Genomic DNA, 27,699 nt, shown 5'->3' on the forward strand with positions numbered 1-27,699 from the left:
TGCCATGTTCACATTCATGGGCCCTCTTCTCTGCTGTGGACAATCTGATGTAAAGAGTATTAGACACAAAGAATTTCCCACACTCTCTGCAGGTGTGCGGTTTCTCTCTGGTGTGGGCACTCAGATGTCCTGTTTCTCAATGCTTTCTCATACTCCTTACATTTATTGGACCTTTCGCCAGTGGAAGTCCTCAGGGCTGCAGGACGGGTGCGAACAAACCTCTCTCCAGTGTGGATTTTCTGACAAGCAGTAAGCTGTAACGTCCTAGTGGATCCCCTACTATACTCACCATATTTGAAGTATCCTTTTCTTCTAGGTTCTCTTGTGATTTCTTGGAATTCATGAGATTCGACAAAAGTGGATCTCTGGGACCTGGCCTTTGGGAGTTCTCCCAATGCTTTCCCTCGATACTCGGTGTCATCAGAAATGCCCTGCTTTAGAATTGATTCCATCTTCTCAGTTCTGCTCTCATCATCTGACAAATAAAAATACAACATGACCTGATCCCAATTCTAAACAAAATTCAGCTTGAGAACAACAAAATAATCAAGTACAACAAAGAGAGAATGGTACCGTGTGGTACTTATCTTCACAACCTTTAACAGTAAGGATGGCGATGGGGCCAGAAAAGGAAACTTCCAAGAAATAGCAGTCCAAGGTGGCCGGGTAGTATGTGAATATATACACACTGGTAATATATGAAAGAGAAGAAAAGGGAGGGAGCAAAGGGATAGGAAGAAACACCTGGGGACTAAGCAGGGAAGTCATCTGATAACTCCATTTGGAGGTCAGTCCCCAGAAGGATACAAACAAGAGAGTCAAGGGCAATGGCTACAGTGCAGACATGTGGGATAGAAGACCTGGTAGAGGCCACTGCATCAGGCCACAGGCCTCTTCTGTGCAGGTGGTTAACCCAGAGGAGAGGAACCTGCCTCCTGCAGGTATTTATGTAGAGGTTTCGAACAGATTTCACCTGCTAGCTTAGAGACCGAGAGAGAAAATGGGGAATCATCTAAATCAGTATTCTGCCTTGGGCTCATCAACATTTTAAGTGGTGCAAAGGAAGTAGCTGCAACAAGGAGAGGGTACCAATGGCCTCTCCCTCCCTCACCTGTGCTAGTGAAGAGACTGTCCTCAGCTGCCTGCAGATCTGGTACCCACAACGCTTCCCTTTGTTCCAACTGGATGATCAGATTAGGCTTGGAAAAAAAACAAAATTCTGTTCATAGCAATGAAAACAGAAAAGGGAGGACAATGGACCAAAACCAGCCTTTGCCTTTTTGTCTGTGTGAAAACAAGCTATGGTTAGGGGATCCAACTAAAACAAGAGCTTGTTGGAAAAGAGCAAATAGGCAGGGCTACTTTCTAAGGAAACAACCATTTCAGGACAGAGAAGTAAGACTCTCTCACAGGGCAGGGTCTTAAATGCAGATGTAGGTCCATGGGATACTGGGGAGAAGAGGGTGAAGACTCAGAGCACAGGCAAGCTGCCCATTCCCAGCAAGGGGACTATTAGAACCCAGCAACAGTGGGAAGCAGACAGCCCACTTCATCAAGAGGGAATATGCAGTTTGCACAGATTCTAAAACTAAAATCAATTCAACTGAAACCTTTAGACCACACAGCTATCAACAAATGGGTGGCAGCAATGATTCAGTTAGCAATGGATGAACATAGAGTCAAACAGATAATTCTTACACAGTGAGATTTGTTGCTGTTAGCTGCTGTTGAGTTGGCCCTGAATCATGGCAACCCCGTGCACACTGGGATCAGACCGTTGTGAGCCATAGCGGTTTCTGTAACCCTCCATCATCACATCCTTGTAAAGTCCTCTCAGAGGGGTCCAGACAATGCCATTCCCCACATGTGAAGTACATGGCCACATCTTCAAAGGTCACCAATCCTAAAACAAATGATTTCTGCTGCTGCCAAAGGAATAACCCCTGAGGGGGACAACCAGATTCATCAGGGAAAGGGAGGTTCTGAGCTATGGAACAAGAGGCCAAGGCTCAAGTCTACAAAGACACTCTTCCAGCAGCAAAGAGGGTGGTCAGGGCGGCCGTAGTCAGCAAATGTCACAAGAAGGGGAAGAATGGAAGCCGATGTGAGTAGCAGTGCAACATCTCAGGAGGGACAGAGGAGGGAACCAAAGCTTCCCTGAGACCTCACTGCTAGGGCTGCAGCTGTGTGACAGGGCCCCCAGCTGTCCTCTGCTGAGAAGGGTGGACAGAGAATTTTCCATGATGCATTAAGTTACTGTAAGTAGAAAAAGGAAATTCAGCTTAATTCTTTTTAAAAATTACCTGTATCTATACATTAAAGGGAGACCTGGTGGTGCAGTGGTTACGAGCTCGGCTGCTAATCAAAAAGTTGGCAGTTCAAATCCACCAGCCACTCCTTGGAAACCCTATGGGCAGTTCTTACTCTATCCTATAGGGTCGCTATGAGTTGGAATCGACTGGACGGCAATGGGTTTGGTTTGGTTCGGGTATGTGTTAAAGAATCTGGATGAATTTATTCTAAACTCTTGAAGGAAAGGACTAAAAGAAGCATTCACTTCCCACATTATTTGATTTTTCTTTTTCTCTATTTTTTTATACAAAAAGCTTCTATTACTTTCATAATCAGAAACACAGTTTTTTCTTTCCATTTTTTAAAACAGTTTTTAAAAGGCTTTTGCACTGAAAATTTTAAAAATTCACAGAAGTAGAAAAGAGTAAACCAAACAGTAATAAACATTCTGCCATTCTTGTTTTATCTACTTGCTCTTGAAGACCAAGAATGTCTCAGTAATATATTTTTACAGTTGGATCTTAGAGCCCTTTTTTTTTTTTTTTAAGCTTTTTATTTTGAAATGATTCTAGATTTACAAGACCCTAGAGATTTGTGTCTGGAGTTAAAACAGCAGCACAAACTGAATATAAAGGGTTGGAAGACACGGAAGATCATGCAGTAGAGCTACTCTTCCTTAGCTCTTAGATTACTGTCTCAGCTCCTCCCAAAGGCTACTTTTTTCACAAACTGAAATGAGAAAACTATAGTAGAAAGAATTTGTATCTGGGAAGAATGACAACGTCCATCACTTCATATATAATACACAGAGTTATTCTGGTTTCACTGGAGGAGAACATCCTCAGAAGAAATTTTCATAGCGGGCAGACAGTGGAAATCATATCTTCTACCAAAACATGAGCTGTAACTATTAATGGGACTGGTTTTTAAAGAAGCTTTTCCAAATTCACACATACAAACAAATGTGACCTGATCACTGTCAGAGGCTGCTAGTCACTCACCAAACCACATTCCCCTTCTTTCCTACCAACTAACAGAAACACAGTTGTATTCAGGGTGATAAAGTGCTCAGTTGAAAAGACCACATCTCCCAGCCTCTCCGGCAGCCAGGGCTGGTTATGGCCAATGAAATGAAAGCAGAAGTCACTGGACATGTCTTCCAGGAAGCTGTTTAAAGTCTTGTTACTCAAAGTGTGGTACTTTGTTCCAAATGCAGAATCTCTGGCCCCAGATCTACTGAATCTGCATTTTAATAAGATCCCCTATTGACGGACACACACATTAAAGGTTGAGATGCATGCTTTAAAGAGAGCTAAGTTAGTTAGCTTCCTCTTTCTTTTTGCCTGGAATGTGGATGTGATAGCTAGCTATAGTGGCTAGATTTTTACCACGATGAGACCTTGAAGAAGGAAGCCAAATGCTAAAGATGGCAGTGGAAAAAATGGAAGGAGCTTGGGGCACCGATGGTATCAAGGAGCCGCCATACTGCCAAGAAATGCCATCTCCAGACTTCTTTGACACCAGCGAACAAACCTCTACCATGTGCACTATTACTACTGAGAAGCAACCACTCCAGATGTGTAGGCTGCAAGAGAAATCAGAAAGCCCTAAGCAAGGGTGTTGCAGACGAACCAGCAGGCTGAGCTGTGGCTTCACTCACTCCTTCGGTTATGGTAGATACCAAATCTGACAAGTGACTTTTCCCTACACTCCTATCTGCAGACCAACAAGTAAAGAGAAATTCAGACACTATTTTATTATTGCTTGATGCATTTTCTAATGCAAAATGAATTTATTTAATTTTTATTTAAAAGGCATCCATGTTTTTATTACTAAATATTCAGCGTTTTATGTAACATCTTATTTTTTTCTAATTTCAGGTAAACCTGAATCTGAGTCAGAACCGACTCGACAGCACCTAACAACATACAGAATGTAGCTATTTGAGGTGTACTCATGAGTCAGACACTTCTATTAAGTTTTCCTGACACATTATGCTTTTAAAATTTGTTTATTTTTTAACCATACCTTCTATCCCATATTACAAACCATTCCTTATATGCCAAAATGTCTTTTTTTTTTTTTTTTTAGCACTGTACTTTTTTGTAGTTAAGATAGCTAAACCCTGGAAATATTCGTAATCTGGAATAGGTCAGATCCTACACATATTTAAGACAGAGCCTCAAACACCTTTGCATTAAAATCCTATCTTCTTTGCTTAACTTCCTCCCCCACAGTGTTGCATGAAAAATCCTGTTTCCTTTCCTGGGCTTTCTCTCCCACGGCTGTGCATTAAAATCCTGCTTTCTTTGCTTGGAAGTTGTATGTAAACCCCATTGCACCTGTGTAGTATGATTAAGAATGTTGCTGACATAACTTGTATGAACTTCCTACTTGTAAACCCCTTAAAAGTAACTTTTCTCCTTGCCCTCAGGGAGCAGTCTTGGCCCCAGCAGCTCCAACTGACTCTTTTCCTTGCGCAATGAAATAAAGGTGACTTCTGCCTTCCCACCTTGGTCTCTCATTTATTGGCCAATACGAGTCATGCTGAGCAAGAACCTGGGGTTTCCACCTGGTAATATTTCGAACAAATAATCGTTATGGATTGAATTGTGTCCCCCAAGAATGTATGTCAACTGGCTAGGCTATGATTCCCAGTATTATGTGACTGTCCACCATTTTGTCATCTGTCGTGATTTTCCTATGTGTTGTAAATCCTAACCTCTATGATGTTAATGAGGCAGAATTAGAGGCAGTTATGTTAATGAGACAGGACTCAATCTACAAGATTAGGTTTTATCTTAAATCAATCTCTTTTGAGATATAAAAGACAGAAGCAAGCAGAGAGACAGGGGGACCTCATTATCACCAAGAAACAAGAGCCAGGAGAATAGCTCATCCTTTGGACCTGGGGTCCCTACGCTGAGAAGCTCCTCGACCAGGGGAAGATTGATGACAAGGACCTTCTTCCAGAGCCAACAGAGAGAGAAAGCCTTCCCCTGGAGCTGATGCCCTGAATTTGAACTTGCAGCCTACTAGACTGTGAGAGAATAAATTTCTCTTTGTTAAAGCCATCTACTTGTGGTATTTCTATTATAGCAGCACTAGATAACTAAGACAATAATGTTCTGCTACATTTTTAGAAATGCTTCCAAAGATTTTTCATATAAAGAAGCATAGCAAATTAAGAGTAGAAGGAAACGTCTTTAACTTGACAAAGATTATATATCAAAAACCTTCAGAAAATGTTACACTTAATGGAAAAACTTCAGACATATCCCCTTTAAGATCAGGAATAAAAATAAAAAAGACAGCCTCTATCACTGCTACTATTTAACACAGTACTAGAGATCCTAGTCAATGCTGTAAGAAAGAAAAAGTACGGATAAGGATTGAGAGGGAAGAGGTAAAAAACTCATCATAGAAAACTTGGAAAATACAGACATGAATTTGCAAAATTACAAAATAAAACAAGTCATCTAATTCTACCCTAAGACATAACCTCACGTTTAGCAAAAGTTCTGCAAGAGTTTTTTTTCCTGAGTGTATTTTTTTAGAAAACACAGTTTAAAAGGAGCCTGTAGCTGCCCTGATTTAGAGAGAAATGAGGATTAGAGTTCATTGCTTATTTTTGCATTAAATTATCAATGCAATTTGAAGTGATATGAATTCTACAGGTTGCTGCACAGAAGGAAATCCCACTCAATGCTCCATTTTCTTTGGGTAGTTTACAACTGGGTTTCAAATGTTTTCCTGTGTTCTTTTGGGCAGGATGTTGTTAAAGAATATAACAATGAACAGTTTTCATACTCAAATAATTTCAGTGGCCACAGTAATGATGGAAGCCAATTACACCACCAACCATGGTAAAACGGATTATTGGGTTGCACAGTTGAGTGGGCCTGTAGGCATGTTTATTTGGGTTCCAGTTAAAGACCTTAAGTCAGAGAGAATGATTGGAACAGAATTCAGAGAGTAGGAACTGATACTAAGCAAATGTGATCTGTCCTAGAATTCCAGTGAACATATGATTTACTATCCCAATGGGGATACTTCTAACAGATAAAGAGATTGCTATTAATAATTACACCAGGACATCAGGTCATAACTGGAGCTGTCCCAAACAAATTGGGACATACGGCCACCCTACTAAAAAGAAAGTGTTCCCTTTCCACTCTTCACCTTAAAATTAACTACATCAGTGGGCACAAAGAAATCTTTTCAATCACTGTGTACTAGTAAATAATCCAGAAGACCTATTTCAATTGTTTGCTATGCACAAGAGCTTGGGATTTTCCTCAATGGGATCTTAAACAGAAAGTAGGAGAGCCTCTATAGTCAGGGCAATAGCACTGGTTCCTAGAGTTTAGAGAGAGAAAAGTGTTTCAGAAAGAAAAGGAAAAGAGATTAGCTGATCTCTGACTCTCAGCTCCCTGCTCTTTCCTAGAGTCTTAATACCAGACCAGCAGCTCGTGGTGGGGTGGAGAGGGGGCCTGAGCAGAGCTGCACTTGGAGGTAGCAGGGTCAGGAGCTATACCACCAGCCAGCCTCTGCTCCCCTTTCCTCTCTGGTCCACTGGCCCAGGAACTACCTGGGCAGCCACGAGAGGAGAAGCTGGGATTACAGACCCAAGAGCCCCGTGAGCAGCTGGGACCAGTTAGGACTCAACTTGAATTTGATGTGCACGTCTACCTCAACCAGTATCCCCTAGATTCTATAGATGGAAAACAGGATTCCATTATATTCCCCATGTTCTATTTGATAATTATCCTGTTCAGCCCTTTGCCTTTCTATGCTGTGAGTTTTCAACTTCCCAGACTTGCCTCTCCTTTCCCACCTCTTGTACTAACTAATGGAGTCCTAAACCTGGCTTTGAAATTACATGCCTTCCTAACCACTGGTGAAAAAAACCTCAGCAAGATTAGCAGGTAAAAACATTTTCTCTGTTCTCCTACAGCTGCAAAAAGCAAATACTCTTCAATGCCATAAAACTACTCTTACTAAGGTATTTTTTTTTGGTTGAGTGGGTAGCTTTAATTTTTTTAATTGTTGTAATTAAATGAAGTTTACATTTCAAGTTAGTCTCCCATACAAAAAATTTTTTTTTTACATACATTGTTATGAAACCCTAATTGTTCACCCTATTCTGCAACAGCACACTCCTCCTTTCCGCCCGATTCCCCATGACCATTCAACCAGCTCCTAACTCTCTCTGCCTTCCCATCTCACCTCTGGACAGAAGCTGCCCCTTTGGTCTCTTGTATCTACTTGACTAACAGGCACACTCTTCACGAGTATGACTTTATGTCCCACAGTCCAGTCCAATCCCTGTCTGAAGAGTTGGCCTCAGAAATTGTTTTAGTTCTGGGCTGATAGAGAGTCCAGGGGCCATGCTTTCCAGGGTGCCTCCAGTCTCAGTCAGACCATTAAGTTTGGTCTTCTTACTAGAATTTGAGTTCTGCCCCCCATCCTTCTACTGCTCCATCAGGGACCCTCTGTTGTGTTCCGTCAGGACGTTCATTGGTGGTAGCCGGGCAGCATCTAGTTCTTCTGGTCTCAGGCTGATGAAGTCTCTGGTTTATGTGGCCCATTCTGTCTCTTGGGCTAATACTTTCCTTGTGTTTTTGGTGTTCTTCGTTCTCCTTTACTCCAAGTGGTTGGGACCAACTGATGCATCTTAGACGGCCGCTTGCAAGCTTTTAAGACCCCAAAATGGCACTCACCAAAGTAGGATGCAGAACATTTTCTTAATTAGCTCTGTTATGCCAATTGACCTAGATGTCCCCTGAAAGCATGGTCCCCAGACCACCCCATCCCTGCTACTCTGTCACTCAAAGTATTTGATTGTATTCAGGAAACTTCTACTAAGGTTATTTTAAAGGAGTCTTTCAAGACACCTAGACTTCAGAGACTGTTGCTATGTCCTGGGAAAGCAATCTTCTAAAAAGTCGGTAATTCTGATTGCCTACTTAATAATTTGTAGTCCGGGGAGCCCTATTTAAATAGGTGGACTAGATTTTCTAGAAGGTATGATTTTCATGCTTAAGCCAGAAGAGGGGTCATTATCAGCAACCTTCTCTCCTCAATAAGACCATGGAGGTAAAAATGATTGAAAGCAATGGCTCTATTAGATTTAGTTTCTAAACAGAATCTTACAGTCTAATGTTTAAGTTAACATTATAAGCAAAAAGGCACCAACTGTTCAAGTCTGGTGGTTGGGGTTATTATTGTGCCTTTAGCAAATCCATGAAGAGGAGAAATAACCCAAGTGTTCTGGGTGGCAGGGTACACAGCAATCCTGAGCTAGGGCCGGGACCCAGTCCCTTGGCAACCAGGAGAGAGTAGAACAGGTATGAGCTCTTGACCCCCGTAACACACGAGTGAGGAAAGGTCTTCATCTTCAAGCGGCAAGATAGCCTTTACTTTCAGGATAACTGTCCAGATCCTCTTCTAATCCCTCTGGATGAGACATTCCCATGAGTTCACTAAGAGGACAGAGGTAAGGAAAGAGTGCAGGTTCCATCACCATTGCCTAGACACCCTTTCTCAGTGACCAGTCTCTATGCCAGAATAGGGGCTGTCATAGATTGAACTGTGTCCCCCAAAAATGTGTTAACTTGGTTAGGCCATGATTCCCAATATTGTGTGGTTGTCCTCTATTTTGTGATTGTAATTTTTATGTTAAAGAGAATTAGGGTGGAACTGTAACACCTTTACTAAGGTCACATCCCTGGTCAAAGTAAAGGGAGTTTCCCTTGGGTGCGGCCTGCACCACCTTTTATCTTACAAGAGATAAAAGGAAAGGGAAGCGAGCAGAGAGTTGGGGACCTCATACTACTAAGAAAGCAGTACCAGGAGCAGAGTGTGTCCTTTGGACCTGGGGTCCCTACACCTGAGAAGTTCCTCAAACAAGGGAAGATTATAACAAGGACCTTCCTCTAGAGCCAACAGAGAGAGAAAGTCTTCCTCTGGAGCTGACACCCTGAATTTGGACTTCCAGCCTACTAGACTGTGAGAAAATAAATTTCTCTTTGTTAAAGCCATTCACTTGTGGTATTTGTGTTACAGCAGCACTAGATAACCAAGACAGGGGCTATTGGGTCTAGGGAGGTGCTTATTTGAACATGAGGGTTTCTGAGAGTTTGGGAGTTCCAGATCCAAAGTCCCATTCTCTACTCTGCTTTGATTTCCAAAGGAAGATGCCCGGTTTCTAAATACAGCACAAATGAACACTCTGTTGACTTAGGCATCCTAAGTCCACTGGGAATTGATGAAAGTGGAAATAAACCCATATTAAGCCTTCTTTCCCAGTGACCCTGAACCAGAGCAAGATCTAAGAGGAAAAGGCCAAATAGTCATTGGTAATAGTAAAATCAACCAGAAGAAGAAAACTAATTAGACCAAGTCAGTACTTTTAGCAACAGAGGTATAACTCACAAGACTTTAGAATTATCCACTTTAATGAGTACAAGTTGAAGGCAGAGCAGGAGAGGGGGCCCCAAAGACCCTCCGCACTCACCTGTCTGGCCATCTCTTGGCACACATCTGGCTGTGGCTCTTTGTCCAGCCTAAGTACATGGGGCCTCCCCTTCCAGCTGGCTGATTTGAGGGCAAAGGAAAAAGGTCAGAGTGTTGAAGAATCAGGCCAACCCTCTGCCCATTTCATATATTTGGGGAAGCTGGAGAAATACTCTTTGGGTCAGAATATACTCCGAGAAACAGAAAACAAAATGGTCCCAGTGAGCAAGGTCTTCTTGTGCTTCTAGGGTGATATGAAATACAGTGGCAATGGGCAGCTACTCTAGAAACTTACAGGTCAGTCCCAGGCCGGGGATCCTGCAGTGGGAAACTCTTACAGAACTCCAGGTGTGAGAAAGGCTATGAATGAGAACCCTTAGAAAACTGTCCACATTTAATAGATTAGAATCAGACGAAAATCTGGGAGTAGAAACATCTTACCTAAGGGTCCAGTGGGACCTTAAGGCTCTTTCTGTCATCATAGGGGATCAGGAACTGTACAGCTCTATCCAGCAGCACTTTCGCCAAAAGATGGCTTGCCACCAAAAAGGGACATAGTCAAATTCCAAACCTTTTGTCTGACATAAAAATATATAATATGTAGAAGAAACGAAGTACTAATCAAAAAAAGAAGAATTCGACTGCTTACTATGATAACGGGCTAAGGTCTATTCTGGCAAATTCTGCAAGCCTTCCATTCCCTGGAACTTTCCACAACACACGAGAAGGGGAGTGGGGAGTAAGAAAGACCTCACAGTAAGAAAATGGGGTTAAGCCTTCCAGTCAGACCGATTGTGGGTCACAGGAAAGTCCTTACTCTTCATATCTGACAACACGACCCCATCCTTGAAGGTAGCCGGCTCCTGGAACATGAGGTTTGTCCACTACGTCTACCACCTACTCCTCGAAGGATAAGCAGGGCTGGAAACTTGAGTGGGGGATGTATGGGACTGAGAAAAAGATGTTGGGTAGCACCGAGGATGCCAGGGCTCCGAGGTCCCCTGGTGTGGACATTTGAGTGGTTGGTGTTGGCCCCCGCCAGGAGGCTCAGGACCTGCAGCCCACTCACTTCGGGCGCCGGCGTCATGGCTTGGTGAGGAGAAAGTGTAGAACAGAGGTACAGTGCGGGATGCGCACCGTCAGCGCCGCTGCTCTCGACTCACTGGCCGCAAGCGGCGGAACTCCACACCCGTAACTGAACAGGAGGCTCATGAAGTTTTAAGCCCCGCCCTCAACCCGACTTCCGCGTCCGCTCTAGGGGGCACAGAAGACTCTTAAGTCTGTGTGTGTGCCGCTTCCTAGGCAGCTGACACCGCTGCTCACCTAGTGCGGTTTCGCCCCCAGCAGCAACTTTTAACCGGAAACGTAACTTTCGGGTCTCTGAGCCCTCAGGTCGCGGCGTTAAAATGCGCAGGAGCAGTGCCTAATTAGTGTTCAGGTTTTATGTGAATTTATCTTTCAAAATACTTTCAGGACATCTAAAGAAAAAACAAGCACTCGTATTCCTAAATACAGAAAAAAATTAACATTTTAGTGAATTTTATTCCACAAATTTTCAAACTATTTATACACATAGTTTGATTTTTTGTGTGTTTTTGCAATCATCAAATTTTCCAGTTAATAATGTAAGCTTTCTTTGTTCTATATTGTGGCAGCATTATTATAGCTCATTAACTGGATTATCATCATTTATTTAGTCATTCTATATCAGATCTACTCCTGGATTGAACCATTGGCCTACCGTCGAATGGTGTTCACCTAAATGGGCCTTGGCCTGTCCTTGGAGAAGTACTATGAAGCTTGTTCCTGTGTTTACTCTTCAAGGAATTGTTGAGAATGATGCTCATTAGTTACACAGTCCCTCTCTATGATTACTCAAGGGAGAAATTTCTTACGGCCTTGCTATCAAGAATAGTTTTTCCAGAGCAATTGGTTAGTTTTTGGCCTATTACCAAAAAGAAAGAAAAAAAAGACATTCCTGTGAGTCGATTCCAACTCATGGCAACTCCATGTGTTACAGAGTAGAACTGAGCTCCAAAGGGCTTTCTTGGCTGTAATCTTTACAGAAGCAGATTGCCAGGCCTTTCTTCTGTGGCTGTACTGGGTGGGTTTGAACTGCCAACCTTTAGGTTAGTACCCATAACCTATCGCCACTGAGTCGGGCACAAACCGTTTGCACCACCCAGGGACCTTTTGGCCTATTGTTGTTATTATTGTGTGCCACGGAGTTGATTGCGACTCTCTGAATTTCGAATTTGAGTTGGGTTGGCTGCTACAAAGCTTACAGCAAATCTTGTGGGGCAAGGATATATGGTGTCAGGATGAATACTTTTTATATACTGCTAACCCCATTTCTGGAGCCCTGGTGGCACAGTGGTTAAGAGCTCGACTGCTAACCAAAAGGTCAGCAGTTCGAATTCACCAACTGCTCCTTGGAAACCCTATTGGGCAGTTCTACTCTGTCCTATAGGGTCGCTGTGAGTTGGAATTTACTCGATGGCAAAGGGTTTTCTGTTTTTTTTTTTTTGGTTTTTTGAACCCCATTTCTAAGACTCCCTGGGTGGCACAAATGGTTAAGTGCTCAACTACTAGCAGAAAGGTTGGTGGTTTGAACCCAGAGGCGCTTCGGAGGGCAGGCCTCAATCTGCTTCTAAAAGATCACAGCCTTGCAAAGCCTATGTTGTTGTTGTTGTTAGGTGCCGCTAAGCTGATTCCGACTCATAGCGATCCTATGTACTACAGAATGAAACACTGCCGAGTCCTGCACCATGCTCACAATCATTGTTATGCTTGAGCCCATTGTTGCAGCCACTGTCTCAATCCATCTCCTTGAGGGTCTTCCTGTTTTTCGCTGACCCTGTACTTTACCAAGCATGATGTCCTTCTCCAGGGACTGGTCCCTCCTGACAACACGTCCAAAGTATGTAAGACGTAGTCTCACCATCTTTGCTTCTAAGAAACATTCTGGTTATACTTCTTCCAAGACAGATTTGTTTGTTCTTTTGGCAGTCCATGGTATATTCAACATTCTTCACCAGCACCACAATTCAAAGGTGTCAATTCTTCTTCGACCTTCCTTATTCACTGTCCAGTTTTCACATACATATGATGCGATTGAAAATACCATGGCTTGGGTCAGGCGCACCTTAGTCTTCAAGGTGACATCTTTGCTTTTCAACACTTTAAAGAGGTCTTTTGCAGCAGATATGCCCAATGCATCTTTTGATTTCTTGACTGCTGTTTCCATGGGTGTTGATTGTGGATCCAAGTAAAATGAAATCCTTGACAACTTCAGTGTTTTCTGCATTTATCATGATGTTGATTATTGGTCCAGTTGTGAGGATTTTTGTTTTCTTTACGTTGAGGTGTAATCCATACTGAAGGCTGTGGTCTTTGATCTTCATTAGTAAGTGCTTCAAGTCCTCTTCACTTTCAGCAAGCAAGGCTGTGTCATCTGCATAATGCAGGTTGTTAATGAGTCTTCCTCCAATCCTCATGCCCGTTCTTCTTCATATTGTCCAGCTTCTCTGATTATTTGCTCAGCATACAGTTTGAAGCAGTATGGTGAAAGGATACAACCATGACGCACACCTTTCCTGACTGTAAACCACACAGTTATCTCCTTGTTCTGTTCAAACAACTGCCTCTTGATCTATGTACAGGTTCCACATGAGCACAATTAAGTGTTCTGGAATTCCCATTCTTCGCAATATTGTCCATAATTTGTTATAATCCACACAGTCGAATGCCTTTGCATTGTCAATAAAACACAGGTAAACATCTTTCTGGTATTCTCTGCTTCAGTCAGGATCCATCTGACATCAGCAATGATATCCCTGGTTCCATGTCCTCTCCTGAATCTGGCCTGAATTTCTGGCAGTTCCCTGTCGATATACTGCTGCAGGCGCTTTGGAATGATCTTCCGCAAAACCTTACTTGCATGTGACATTAATGATACTGTTCAATAATTTCTGCATTGGGCTGGACCACCGTTCTTGGGAATAGGCACAAACACGGATCTCTTCCAGTTGGTTGGCCAGATAGCCGTCTTCCAAATTTCTTGGCATAGATGAGTGAACACTTCCAGCATTGCATCCGTTTGTTGAAACATCTCAATTGATATTCCGTCAATTCCTGGAGCCTTGTTTTTCACCAATGCCTTCAGTGCAGCTTGGACTTCTTCCTTCAGTACCATTGGTTCTTGATCATATGCTACCTCTTAAATGGTTGAACGTCGACCAATTCTTTTTGGTATAATGACTCTGTGTATTCGTTCCATCTTCTTTTGATGCTTCCTGCATTGTTTAATATTTTCTCTATAGAATCCTTCACTGTTGCAACTGGAGGCTTGAATTTTTTCTTCAGGTCTTTCAGCTTGAGAAATGCCAAGCATGTTTTTCCCTTTTCGTTTTCTACCTCCAGGTCTTTGCACATGTCGTTATAATGCTTTACTTTGCCTTCACGAGCCGCCTTTTGAAATCTGCTGTTCAGTTCTTTTACTTCATCATTTCTTCCTTTTGCTTTAGCTACTCAATGTTCAAGATCAAGTTTCAGAGTCTCTTCTGACATCCATTTTGGTCTTTTCTTTCTTTCCTGTCTTTAATGATCTCTTGCTTTCTTCATGTATGATGTCCTTGATGTCATTCCCCAACTCCTCTGGTCTTCAGTCATTAGTGCTCAATGTGTCAAATCTTTTCTTGAGATGGTCTCTAAATTCAGGTGGGATATACTCAAGGTCATACTTTGGCTCTCGTGGACTTGTTCTAACTTTCTTCAGTTTCAACTTGAACTTGCATATGAGCAATTGATGGGTCTGTTCTGCAGTCAGCCCCTGGCCTTGTTCTGACTGATGATATTGAGCTTTTCCATTGTTTCTGTAGTTGATTTGATTCCTGTGTATTCCACCTGGCAATGTCCATGTGTATAGTCACCATTTATGTTGGTGAAAAAAGGTATTTGCAGTGAAGAAGTTGTTGGTCTTGCAAAAGTCTATCATGTGATCTCCGGCATCGTTTCTATCACCAAGGCCATATTTTCCAATTACCAATCCTTCTTTGTTTCCAACTTTAGCATTCCATTCACCAGTAATTATCAATGCATCCTGATTGCATGTTCGATCAATTTCAGACTTTTTTCAGCTGGTAAAAATCTTCAGTTTCTTCCTCTTTGGCCTTAGTGGTTGGTGTGGAAATTTGAATAACAGTCGTATTAACTGGTCTTCCTTGTAGGCGTATTTATCCTATCACTAACAGCGTTGTACTTTAGGATAGATCTTGAAATGTTCTTTTTGATGATGAGTGCAACACCATTCCTCTTCAAGTTGTCATTCCCGGCATAGGAGACCATACGATTGTCCAATTCAAAGTGGCCAATACCATTCCATTTCAGATCACTAATGCCTAGGATATCGATGTTTATGTGTTCCATTTCATTTTTGACGACTTCCAATTTTCCTAGATTCATACTTTGTACATTCCACGTTCCAATTATTAATGGATGTTTACAGCTGTTTTTTCTCATTTTGAGTCATGCCACATCAGCAAATGAAGGTCCTGAAAGCTTAACTCCATCCACGTCATTAAGGTTGACTCTACTTTGAGGAGGCAGCTCTTTCCCAGTCGTCTTTTTGAGTGCCTTCCAACCTGAGGCGCTCATTTTCTGGCACTATATTAGATAATGTTCTGCTGCTATTCGTAAGGTTTTTACTGGCTAATTCTTTCCAGAAGTAGACTGCCACGTCCTTCTTCCTAGTCTGTCTTAGTCTGGAAGCTCAGCTGAAACTTGACTGCCATAAGTGGCCCTGCTGGTATCCGAATACCAGTGGCATAGCTTACAGCATCACAGCAACACGCAAGCCCCCATAGTACGACAAACTGACAGCCTACGGAGCAGTTCTACTCTGCACACATGGAATGGCCGTGGCCATGAGTCAGAATCAACTCCATGACAACTAACAACAACCCCATTCCTGGGCACCTCCCAGTTTGCTGTCTTTGTTTTCCCCTTGTCTTATCTTGTTTGTTTTAAACGTATCTTATCTTGCTTTTTTGGTTTAGACCTACGTAAGCAAGCCACCTTAAATCCTTTTTGAAACAAAATGGTACATAAAGAAATAAAATTGCTCAACCATTTCCCCACAGTTGGAATAAACAGTACTAATTTTTAAACTGGAGCCCTGGTGGCACAGTGGTTAAGACCTCGACGGCGAACAAAAAGGTCAGCAGTTTGAATCTACCAGCTGCTCCTTGCAAACACTATGGGACAGTTCTACTCTGAGCTGGAATCAGCTCGACGGCAGTGGGTTTTAATTTTTAACTATTTGAAATTTGCCTTGAATGAACGTTTTTGACCATAAAGCTATTTTTCTACTTAGGTTTTTCTGTAAGCCAAATTCCTAGAAAATACTGGATGAAGAGAAAAAAGTATTCAATTAGTATTTCTTAAAGCTCGTGGGTGCTGTGTAAACCCTGGTGGCGTAGTGGTTAAGAGCTAGGCCAGCTAACCAAAAGTTCAGAAGTTCAAATCCACCAGGTGCTCCTTGGGAACTCTAGGGGGCAGTTCTCCTCTGTCCTGTAGGGTCACTATGAGTTGGAATCGACTCGATGGCAACAGGTTTGGTTTGGTGGGTGCTGTGGGATAGAGAGATGATGGGGGTGGGGAGAGACTACTCATTGAAAGTTTACGGACTCACACATGCCAATGATCATGAAGATGGTGCAGGACCAGGCAACATTTCCTTCTGTTATAGATACTCAACAGCAACTAAAAACAATATTGAGAGTTTACTCCATGCCAGGTACCTGCTAAGCCCTTCACATGAGTTCTGACTTTAAATCGCTCAGACAAAATGAGTATTCTTATAAAAGTTAAACAGCCATAAAAGGCAGAGCCCAGTCAAAGAGTTCCCAGCAATGAGAGAGGTAGGTGCTCAGGGGAAGAAGAACACTGTGAGATGGGGGAATCAGGTGTTAAGGAGGCATTTGAGAGCAAAAGGGACTATTTGCAGTTGCTTATGTTTAAATTAATTTTCAATTTATTAAAGTCATAAATTTAAAAACAGATTTTCTTAAGTTTTTAAATTTAATTTACATATCTTGATATTCTATTTTGAAATCTAGTAATTTTTGTATAAAAGTAAGAACAGTTACTTGTTCTTTGATTAATGTTCACTGAGCCCATGGGCTTGACATATTAAATTTACTCGAACATTACTCATGCATTTACAAACTTAGTTAATTAAATTCTCTTAAATATTTAAACTACATTGACAATTTTAATATACTTGATATTTTTCCAAGCACTTTGAATTCCTCACAGAGCAGATTTACAAGTAAAACAAGAAGAAAATCTTGTTAAGCATGTAAATAACTCTCATAAACCTGATAATCTTTAAATATGGCAAATCAAGTTATTTTAAAGATTCCAATACTGTTTACAAACTTAAATTATCTACACCTTTAAGCTTCAAATCACAAGTCTAAAATAAATTACACAATTCAATCTGAAATTACAAGACCAATCTGTCAGATTCTCTAATATTCCAAATTCCCTTAAATATTACAGACACTCTAAAAAACAAACACAGACAGAATATCCCAACCTTACAAAAACTTTTCCTTTCCCCAGGCCTGTACACAAAAGAATTGCATAATGGATTGGTTTTTGTTTAATCATTTCTAATTCCTTCACAAGGTGGTAGAGTGAAATAAATTTTGTGCATGCTGCCTCAATTCTACAATCATCTTATTGATATGCCCCTACAACTACAAAAAAGCCTGATATTTACCCTTCTAAATGTTGGCAGTTCAAATCCACCAGTTGCTCCTTGTTTCTACTCTGTCCTATAGACTCACTGCTATGAGTCAAATTGACTCGACGGCAACGGATATAAATGTAAACTTAGATTTAAACAAAACTAGTATATTTATTAACTTATGTTACTTATCTATGCAAAGAAACAAAATTACATTACAGTGAATGATACAATTAGCCATTACCTTACGCTATCACTATGAGTCGGAATCTACTCCACCGCACACAACATCATGTTCTCAGAAGCATGGCTGGCCCAAGCAGTTTGCCATTGGCTGCTAATTTAAAGGTTGGCAGTCTGAACTCATCTAGCTGCTCATCGGAAGAAAGACCTGGCAAAGTGCTTCCATAAAGATTACAGCCAAGAAAACCCTATGGAGCAGTTCTACTGTGTAACACAGTCGGAATTGACTCCATGGCATTTTTTTTTTTAATCTGGTGGGCTGAATCCTCTCTCCCTTCCCCCACTTGGTCTTACTTTTATATCCCAGTAGGCTGGTGTTCACCTTTAACACATCTGGCAGTTGGTGAACACGCCCTAGGAGAAGCTGGGTTTTGCTGATATTTCTGGTCCCTGACCTTTGGATAGCTTCAGCAATTGATAACTCCATTGACACACAGACCTGGGATTATGAATATCTGTTCTGTTTAGACTGAACTAAATCCATTTTTACAAGAGTCTTGGATCAGTGGTCTATATATCTGAGGTGTGTACAACCGGAACAGGATATGGTGGTTTCACTTAATTAACTAATGAATTAATTTTAATTTACTTTAATGTTATTCAGATGGCTATCATAAAAACTTGTTCAGACTATTGGGTGGTTTAAGCAAATGAAGGCTTTTTTTCCAATTAAAGGGTTTGGATGGACACCCAGTGACCTAAAATATACTTTTTTCAGATAAGGCAAAACAGCAAATGCATGGATGTAAAACTGCGGGGTGGGGGTGGGGGTGGGGAGAACGTGAAACCAACTTGTACAAGGAAGGGCAGGTATTCATACTGAAACTACAGAAATAAATGACAGACAACAGTTGAACGCTGTTCATTTCCCATGACCCCATGACCGGACTGCCCGAGTTCTGTGGCACCACAGACTGTGAGGAATCCAGACTTATTTGGTGGAAATGAAGCCACAATTTCAGAAGGACCACAAATTTTGAGGGGTAAATTTTAACTTCCTTAATACTTCTAGAACCCGTCTGCTCCCCTTTATCCCCACAACCCCTGCCTTACTCTGTCCCTTCTAATTTCTCACCCCCTGGTTTCTGCAACTCCTGAATCCTCCTCAGATGTAGGTTTTAGAAAACTTCATTCTGGCAGAATGGCGGGTGGAGTGGAGGGGGCCAGGCTAGATACAGGCCAAAACCCGTGGAGCTCCTCGTGCCTTTCAGGAAAGCGTGATAGCTCCTTCCTTAGAGGGGTAGAGAAAATCATAACTCCTGCCACCGCCCACCCGCCTTTCTTCCAGTTATAATCTGCCATTCCCTCCAGGCCTCACGCTGTTCTCATCCCCAAAACCCAGCTGGAGGGCGGGGGAGGAGGTGCACCTCGAGGCTCCGCCCACGAAAGGGCACGCGTGCGTGCCCGATGCTGCTGCGGCCATCTTAGACTTGGGCACTCACATACCTTCGTCCCTCTTCAGCGGGGTCGCCCTGTGGTGCGGCAGCTGCGTGCGCGGGCGGGGAGAGACGACTCTGCACCCCCACCCCACCAACCCCTTGGTGGGCTTGTCCAGGAAAGACTAGCTGTCCCCATCCCCTGCCCCTCCGGCCTCCACCTAAAACCTCTAGACGGTATCCTGGTGGCAAATTCCAGCTCCCCGCCCTTGCCTACTTGGGCGACTCTGGGAAGGCGCCTGTTCCTTGGTCTGTAAAGTGGTAGTTTGAGGCCTCCAAGGCCACCAGCTGTTATGACTACTGATTAGGCACCAATTACAATTCTTAGCTTCAAGCCTGGCACATAGTATGTGTTCAATAAATGTCCAGAAACTTTTCCTGCAGGAGTTTGCGGAGTGCCTTATAGCAACCACCTTTCTAGCCACCACTGTCTGCAGCACCATCTTCTCCAAGCGGTCTTCCCCCACGATTACGTTACGTCCCTGCGTGTAGTCTTTGACAACCTTGTCGGAGGGGCAAGGGGTTTGAGAAGCCGGTGCTCCCGGGCATGAAAGTGAAGCTCGTGAGTCCTTTTGAACTTGCATGTGACCATTTTGGAAGGGAGTCAGAAGTGCAGATCAGGGTGCCCAGGACTGGAAAGACTTTATAGATTTTGGAACATTTAAACGCCCCCATGCTTGTTATTTTTATCACCCCTGGCTGTATCCCCACAGGGACTCCCATGCAGCATAAAACCCCGAGAATGAAAAGCCCTGTGTGTGTGCTGGCTGTGGGGGACATCAGGAAGGGGGAGCTGGGACACTATGTCCCCGGAGGAGCCAGGCGTGGGGGAGAAGGGCCTTTCAGGCCAGTGTGGGTGGTGGCCCCAGGGAAGGAGAGGAATTCAGGCCAGGCCTGAGGTGGTATGTGGGGTCCCCAGACACGTGCAGTTGCTCCACCAGCTCTAAAGCCAGGGCCCAGAGCCTGGAGTCCCTGACTTCCTAAAGGGGTAGGAAACTGGAACCCAAGGAGATAGGGGAAGTGTGTTGGGGGTGGGGGAGAATGGGCTAGAGAGAAGGTGGGGAAGGACCAAGGCCTTCCACAGGGCTGGGGGCACTGGTGAACCGTGCCCAGACCTGTGGGGAATTCTGAAGCCCGATTGGAGATCTGATTAGTAATAAACCAGGTAAATGCCAGGCGTGCCTAGGCTCCCCAACTCCAAAGGATACAACAATGACCAACCAGGGGATTGCACAGTTTATTTTCAAACACACTCAGAAGGTGGGGGGTGGCCACGGGGTCCATCTGCCCCCCCATGCATTTGGCTTAACCAAGAACTTCTCTTCCCTTACCTCCAACCCCTAGGCTGTCAAGATAGATAAGACACTCATTGCCCCCGCCCAAGGTGGAGCTGAGGCAGGTGAGGAGCTGGGGGGAGGGGGATGAGAGGGACAGGGAAGGGGGTAGAATTCAAGTATTCACAGTTCCCCCATGCCCACCCCCAGATTACACTGTGCCCAGGCCATGACAGAGGGAAAGGGGGTCAACTGTGGAATTCCTAGTGGTATTACTAGCCCTTCTCCCACTCAGAAATCTCAAGATGAGCTCCCTGCCCCTCTTCCCTGACAATAACAAATCACAGTCCTGAACCCTGTAGTCTGGGCAAGGAGGCTGTACACTTCACTTGCCCAAGGCCCCTGCCTTCATCACATGGAGGGATGGGAGGGGCACGGGCCTTCACCTGTAGTGAATGGTTTGGGAGCAGGTGTTTATAAGGTGAAGGGAAGGGGGAAAATAGAACCCTCAGGAGGCAGGGATGGAGGGTCCTGATAGATAAGTCAGGCAGCTCTTGTCTGCACCATTCCCTTACCTCACTCCACCATAGGCCCAGAATCCCTGAGAGTCCAACCAAAAAGGCAATATGGGGTGGGAGGTGGGAGAGCTGAGCAGGACCACAGGCTCAGGGCTGTGATGTGTAGGGAGGGCCAAGGCTGGGCTCTAGCCCAGCTCTCAAGCTCTGACCTTCCAGAACAATCCCAATCTTGGGAACCACAGGGCAGGCATAATGATCCCCACCCCACAAATGCTCTGGCCTGGGACAGAGTGGTAGGACTGGGGGAGGGGGGTCTCCCAAGGGTATTATAAAAAGCTAAAATCATTACAAATGTCCTGGGGAGAAGAGCTCTCAGCCTCTTGTCTCCCCAGGTGATCAATCTCCCTGGTGCCCAGCAGACAGGGCTGAGGGGGTAGGCTGCAGCCCCTCTCTGATAGGATGGGGCCCATTAGCACCATGCAATGTTGGGGCATCCCTGCAGTCTGACTGACCCCTGGGCAGGGACCCCCCCAGAACTGGAGTGCCCACTTGCTAAAGCTTCTGTACTCTTGAGGGGTGCCCCCTGCAGGGGAGGGTAAGGAAGGGGAGGGGAGGAACGCTTGATGTGCAGGCAGGAGTCTCATCTGGGACCCCAGAATCTTCGTACCACATACTGGCCCAGCAGAACCACAGCCAGAACTATCAGCACGTTCCGGATGGGGACATTGCCTAAGTCCAGGGCGACGACCTGTGGGAGAGACAGGGTGGCCACAGAGGGGTTAGAGGGATCGGCAGAACATATGCCCGTCCCCCCTCCAGGGATGGAGTGGGTCTGGCAGGGGTAGCTTCTGCAGCACGGATGTGGCCAGCCCTGGAGCACTCACCCAGCCACCCCTCTGCGCGATCCACCGGGCGATGCAGTTCTGCAGCACGAAGTTGGCCACGAAGTGGGTCACCTTGTCCAGGAAGCCGGTCAGGCCGCGCTGGTAGACGTGCAGGGCCAGACGATAACCAAAGCCCAGGAGAGCCACCACGCGGCCCCAGTTGATGCCGCTGTCAAACAGGCTGCAGGCAGAGTGTCCCATGTTGTCTGTTGAGGACCCCCAGAAGGCCACAGCCTGCTGTCCCTCTCCCACCCCCTGTATCCCCCACCGCTCTCCCAACTGTAAAGCAAAATTGCTTAGCTATGAATCCAGGCCACAGAGGCTGCCCCAGCCTGGCTTCGATTTAGGTAGAGCCTGGTTCTCTGAGAAAGGAGAAAGCTCAGAGGGCAGCTGAGCTGGATGCTGCCACTGGGGTGTGGCCCTCAAGTCTACAGGTGCAAAGTGGCATGGAGAGGGCAGAGGGCAGAATGAGCGGATGGAGGCAGCAGGGAGATTACCTGTGGACGTTGCTGCTGGCCTGGCAGCCCGAGGGACAGCCGAGAGAGAAGACAGAAGTGGAGGTTAGGACAGGTCCCGGAATCACAGTGCGGGGAGGGGGAGTGTTGGCCTCCAAGGACAGGGGCTGGACATTAGCACTAACTCTAAATCTATCACCTACTCCTAGCTTCACCCCCAGCTTCAAACCTACCTTGACACTAACCTCCCTTACTCAGTTGGTAACAACAGCTAGCACTTCCTAAGTATGGACAGTGTTGTAAGCATAATTCCCCCATTTTACAGATGAGAAGACTGAGAGCTAGAAAGTTTCACAAAACCAGGAAGAGGCAAAGCTGGGATTTGGACCTAGCTTTGGGCTCTCTAATCACTACACAAGATTGCCCCGTGGTTGTCCTATTACAGTAAAGGAAAGCCATTCCTAGGGCCTGGTAGAGGTTAGCAACCTTACCATCTTCTGTGTGGAACGTGTTCCCAAATTGGAAGGAGAGCTGTGTTACATCTGGGTTAGGGAGCTGTGCAGACATCCTCACCCATGGCCTCTCTAAAGTCCTTGGTCTAACCAGTCAAATCCTCAGTGTCAGAGCTCAAAAGATGAGGAGCCTGAGGCCCAGAGAGAGAATGATAGGTGGCCAAGGCTGCCCAGCTAGTTAACAGCAGATCCGGAACAGGAAATAAGTCTGCTGAGACTGACAGAGGAATCGTCACATGGGTAGGGGCACAGCATGTAGCGAAAGGACAGCAGAGAGGCAGTGGCTGGAATGGGTGGGGAGGGGCCGGGCTACCTCGAGGCGACCTTGATGAAGTACTCGTGAGCGTTCTCTATTGTTGGCTGCAGGTGCTGCAACATGGTCTGGAATTCCACATCGTAGCGCCGGTTGATGTCATCCCCAATGATGGCGAGCTGCCGACCCACCTGCCCCATGATGCTGTAGGGATGGGAGGCAGGTGGGTGAACAGACAAATGGGCACACAGCACACAGTGGGGTCTGGACTCACAGCAGAAGAGTTCTGCTTGAGACCCCCCAGCCCTGTGCACCCCTTCTTGCAGGTCCCTAACAGAGTTCTTAGCACATGAAGGCTGGGCCCAGGGACAACAGGCAGATGTGGACTGAAATAAAAGAATGCAAGGTCCCAGATGGGCATGGGAACCCAAAATGAAAAAGGAGCAACAATGGGAGAAAGACGAGACTCCCTAGGCCTCCCCAAGTCCCAGGACTTACACAGTGACCCCGGGTGGGCCCCTCCTCCCTGATGTCCCTGTGGGCCTGGGGGCCACCACTTACCTGTTAGGTTCCAGGGGCAAGGAGACCATCTCTGGGTCAATGGGTGTGGCCGCCCCTTCGGCCTCCTGCTCCTGCTGATGGCGGTGAAAGACATAACTGCGGAAAACCTCCTCTGTCTCCCAGGCTACCTGCTCCTCTGAGGATCAAAGCTGACAGTCAGGGAGGGAGAGCCAATCCCAGCACCCAACCCTTTGTGGGTGGTTCAAGGCCAGTGGTCCTCTCCTGGGAACAGAAATGTCCCTACTCCCACCCCGTAGTTAACAAAAAAAAAAATCGTTGCTGTTGTGTCGATTCTGACTTATAGTGACCCTACAGGACAGAGTAGAACTGCCCCGTAGGGTTTCCAAGGAGCGGCTGGTGGATTTGAACTGCTGACCTTTTGGTTAGCAGTCAAACGCTTAACCACTGGCACCACCAGGGCTCCCACCCCTTAGTTAACACCTAGTAAACATTTAGTAGAAGGCCTGGTGGCACAGTGGTTAAGTGTTTGGCTGCTAACCAAAAGGTCAGCAGTTCAAATCCACCAGTTGCTCCTTGGAAACCCTATGGGACAGTTCTACTCTGTCCTATAGGGTTGCTATGAGTCGGAATCAACTCAATGGCAAAGTTTTTTTAAACATTTAATAGACATACAAAATCCCTAATGCTTACTCTGCCGGGTACTGTCCAGGCACTTTTCATTTAATCCTCACAACAGCCCTGTGAAGTAGGTGATCCCCATTTTACAGATGGGGAAACAAAGGCACACGGCATGTAAGTAACTTGTACGAGGTTACACAGCTACAACAAGCAGTGGAGCCAGGCTATAATCCCAGGCACTTGGGCTCCCGACTATTTCAGTGTGTATAAGGTACCCACACTAGTGGCTCTGGGAACATGGGAAACACGTTTGAAACTGTGGCTTTGAGCCTAGAAAAGTCACATAGGGAAATAGGGACAGATCTGGGAACGGAACTCAAAGACACAGGGAGCAGCCCGGACTTGTGTAGTGGGCCCTGAACCCCAGGCTTCCCTGACAGCCCCCTTGGAAGAGCGAGTTAGGGCAGCCATCTTACTTCCTCCCCCAAAGTCACAACAGTTGCTTTCCCTGTTTAGCCGACCTGACTCAATGAGAAGCCAATTTACTTCCTTCTTTCTCCTACTGCAAGGATACAAGAGCCAAGCCCCATTCTTCTTTCCTCCTCCCTCAGCCCCTGATCCCGCCCCTCTGCCCTGGAATGGCGATGTGCCCATCTTCCTATTCACTCTCTCGCCTCTCCCAGCCTCCGGACCCTCCTCCACCGAGACTCCTCCCCCTCCCTGGCTTAACCTTGACTGCAGCTCCAACTTCTGAGCCCAACAGGCCACTTGCAGTGGACGGGGAGATAGTTTTCTCCTTTCTCCAAGGTGGGGAAACTGAGGCTGGAGAGCCTGCCCACAAGCCCTGGCCCTGTCCACTTCCACTCTCTCCACCCACACAGACAGCCCCGTGGTTATGGGATGAGTGAGGGAAGGGGCAGGAAGATCTTTATACCAGAAGCGGAGGATGGGGTAGAGTCTCCGCAGTCCTGCCTGGGAGGACCCGGGCCTTGCCTGGATGCCATTTTTCAGGTCCTAGTGGAGGATAGCGTCAGTCTGTGGAGATGAGTGAGAAAAAGCAGATAGGGATGAGCAGGGGGTATTGACTGGAGATCCCAGAGAGGTTCCCAGCCACACAGCAGGGAAGGCTCCCCCACTCCTGGAACAACCCCCCAGCCCTCACTCCAGCCACTTCTTATCCCACCACCGTGGGTCCCAGTGGAGTCTGCTGGGCAGAATCAGAACTTATTGAGCATTTTACTGGCAACCCTGAATGGGAGGTGGAGTGGAGAGGTGAGGCAGCCAAGGACACGTTGAGTGTGCGGTCAAGATTCGCGACCAGGTCTCTGTACCTCAGTGTCTTCAGCCGGCACTGTGTGTGGCTGCAGCAGTGCCCTCCTGGAGCTCAGTCCCATTTCACCTCGAGTGAGACTAGTTCTTCCACCTGCTCCTGGGGCCTCCTGCACCCTACCCAGCATACTACCAAAAGCTTGCCACTCTAGCCAATGACCCATGAAGTCCTTCTTGAAGGCCCTACTTCCCCTTGGCCAGTCAGAACACACCTGTTTTCCAACTCAGGCTGGCTAGCTGCAAACATTTCCTGAGCGCCTACGATATACTCCTACCACTTATAAAGTACTTGCCTGGTATTGGACGTTGAAAACTCACATTAACCCAGCGAGGTAAGCATCATCATACCCATTTCATAGGTGGGAAAAGTGAGGCACAGGGTGGTTAGTGCCATATAGCTAGTCAGGGAAACTCAGGTTGGTTCTCTGAATCTCTGTAAGTCCATAAACTCAACACTCCTTTGAGATTTATTTTCCAGTTTGTCAACCTGAGAGGGTATCTGTTCTCCCTTTACCTCTTGCCTGTCCCCTCCCGACTTCTGCCTCAGAGCCCCCACCCTGCCTCACACCATGCACCCACACCACACACCTGCTCTCCTGTCCCCAGACCCAATTCTGGCCGTAGTCCTGCTCCAGCGATCTGCTCTGTGAACCCTGTGTCTGTGAAGAGCATTTCCTGGGCTGGGGTTTCACTTTCAGTTTACACCGCCTTCCAGGGCCCCATTTTCCAAGAAGATGCCTCCATCATCCTGGGGAGAATGACCCCTTCTCCTAGCCCTGAGGAGGGCTGCCCCACCCTGAGCCAAGCACAGCAGCCCCCTCCCCAGGGACAGCCTCCATATCCTCACCTTCCTTCCTCTCAGGCCTGGGGCCATCTTTGAAAGTTCCCAGGAACCCTCCAGGAAGGCGTGGTGGAGGGCTGACCACCCGTGCACTCAGCTTCCACCCCTCCACTTTCTCAGGGACATGCAGAAGGCAGACCACCCTCTCCTCCGCCCAGGGCACCAGGCCTCATAAAGCAGACCTCTGCCTGGCACAACCCCATCTGGGTAGCTCCTTACCAGATAAGATGCCCTCCCTCCCCCCTGGCCCCTGAAACCCAGCATCCCAGGACAGCAAGGCTGGAGGATGCTGACTGCACCTCCAACCCACTCTATCACCACCCCAGGGGTTTACTACTGGGAGCAGAGGGGGCCTCAGTGTGGGGTGGCCCCAAGGTCAGCAGCCTACACCAACTTGGCCCCCATTCTGAGTGGCCCAACTTCCTGGTAAGGGAAGTCCACTCCACCCACCTCCTAGACTTGCTGCTAGCGACCCTGGCCCAATGTGCCCCAGCAGAGATGGAGATGCCTGACTAAGCCTCAGACCCAGTCTAGGGCTCCTGGACTGCAGGAAGCGCCCTGAAAGTTCTCCCCTGCTCTTGACCTTGGCTCTGACCTCCACTCCCACCCTCTAGACTGCTAAGGGACCCAGTTCTCTGGCACCCTGTTCTCCAGCACCCCAGGGCCACAGCAAGACGTGAAGCCATCTGAAGGGTAGCAGCCGGGAGTCCTGGCACAGCCAGGCTCCCAACAGGGTTAGGTGGAACCGCTAAGGCAAGCCCTAAAGGCCTCCCCTTCCCCATCGACCTCCCCAGAGGCTCTCTGCCCCACCTGGGGCTGGGGCTGCGATGAGGGCGTTGGATGGGCAGTACCCTCCCAGCTTACCTAACCAGAGCCTGGCCTAGACTGGGGATGGCTCAGCAGGGCCGAGGCCGAGGGTCTTGAGGGGCCAGCAGCTGCTCCCTCGGGCAGGGTGCCTGCCGACGCCCAGCTTCCAAGAATGGGCGTCAGTGCATTCCCGGTATCTGGATGCCGCTTCGGCTTGTCCCGTGGCCCTAAGGACCCGCACAGAGCTGCAGATCATAGAGGTGCAGGCTGCGCTTGCTCCAATCAGCTCCCTCTAGAGGAAGTTCCTCTGTGGCCGCCGGATGCGACACCCAGTCTCAGCCTGGCTTCCAGGCCGCGGCAGCTCTTGCCCCGCCCCAGACCCAGCCAGGACGAAGCGGCTCCTCTCTCCCACAGCTTTTCCTACACCTGAGTCCCAGTCTTTGT

At 46.4% G+C, this 27,699-nt stretch overlaps 1 protein-coding gene across 1 annotated transcript; it reads right to left on the reverse strand.

Moving 5' to 3' along the window:
• Window positions 1–21,674: 21,674 nt before the first annotated feature.
• On the reverse strand, window positions 21,675–27,498 carry BAK1 (BCL2 antagonist/killer 1). The gene is made up of 6 exons (XM_004389849.2): window positions 27,313–27,498; window positions 25,213–25,313; window positions 23,700–23,835; window positions 23,199–23,342; window positions 21,919–22,099; window positions 21,675–21,782 (listed from the first exon to the last, which is right to left on the reverse strand). Exons 2-6 carry the CDS (start codon window positions 25,280–25,282, stop codon window positions 21,675–21,677), a joined length of 639 nt encoding a protein of 212 aa, XP_004389906.1. The 5' UTR covers window positions 25,283–25,313; window positions 27,313–27,498.
• Between the last annotated feature and the right edge of the window lie 201 nt (window positions 27,499–27,699).

The sequence above is a fragment of the Trichechus manatus genome, unplaced genomic scaffold (assembly GCF_000243295.1).
Source record: "Trichechus manatus latirostris isolate Lorelei unplaced genomic scaffold, TriManLat1.0 scaffold00261, whole genome shotgun sequence".
Lineage (NCBI taxonomy): Eukaryota > Metazoa > Chordata > Mammalia > Sirenia > Trichechidae > Trichechus > Trichechus manatus.

Bases quoted from the DNA above. Each gene is read 5' to 3' on its own strand.
- BAK1 (XM_004389849.2), bottom strand. From the start codon at position 25,282: ATGGCATCCAGGCAAGGCCCGGGTCCTCCCAGGCAGGACTGCGGAGAC. The intron at 23,836-25,212 runs GTATAAAGATCT...TTTGATCCTCAG, and splicing joins TACCCCATCCTCCGCTTCTG to AGGAGCAGGTAGCCTGGGAG. The intron at 21,783-21,918 runs GTGAGTGCTCCA...TCTCTCCCACAG, and splicing joins TCGCGCAGAGGGGTGGCTGG to GTCGTCGCCCTGGACTTAGG.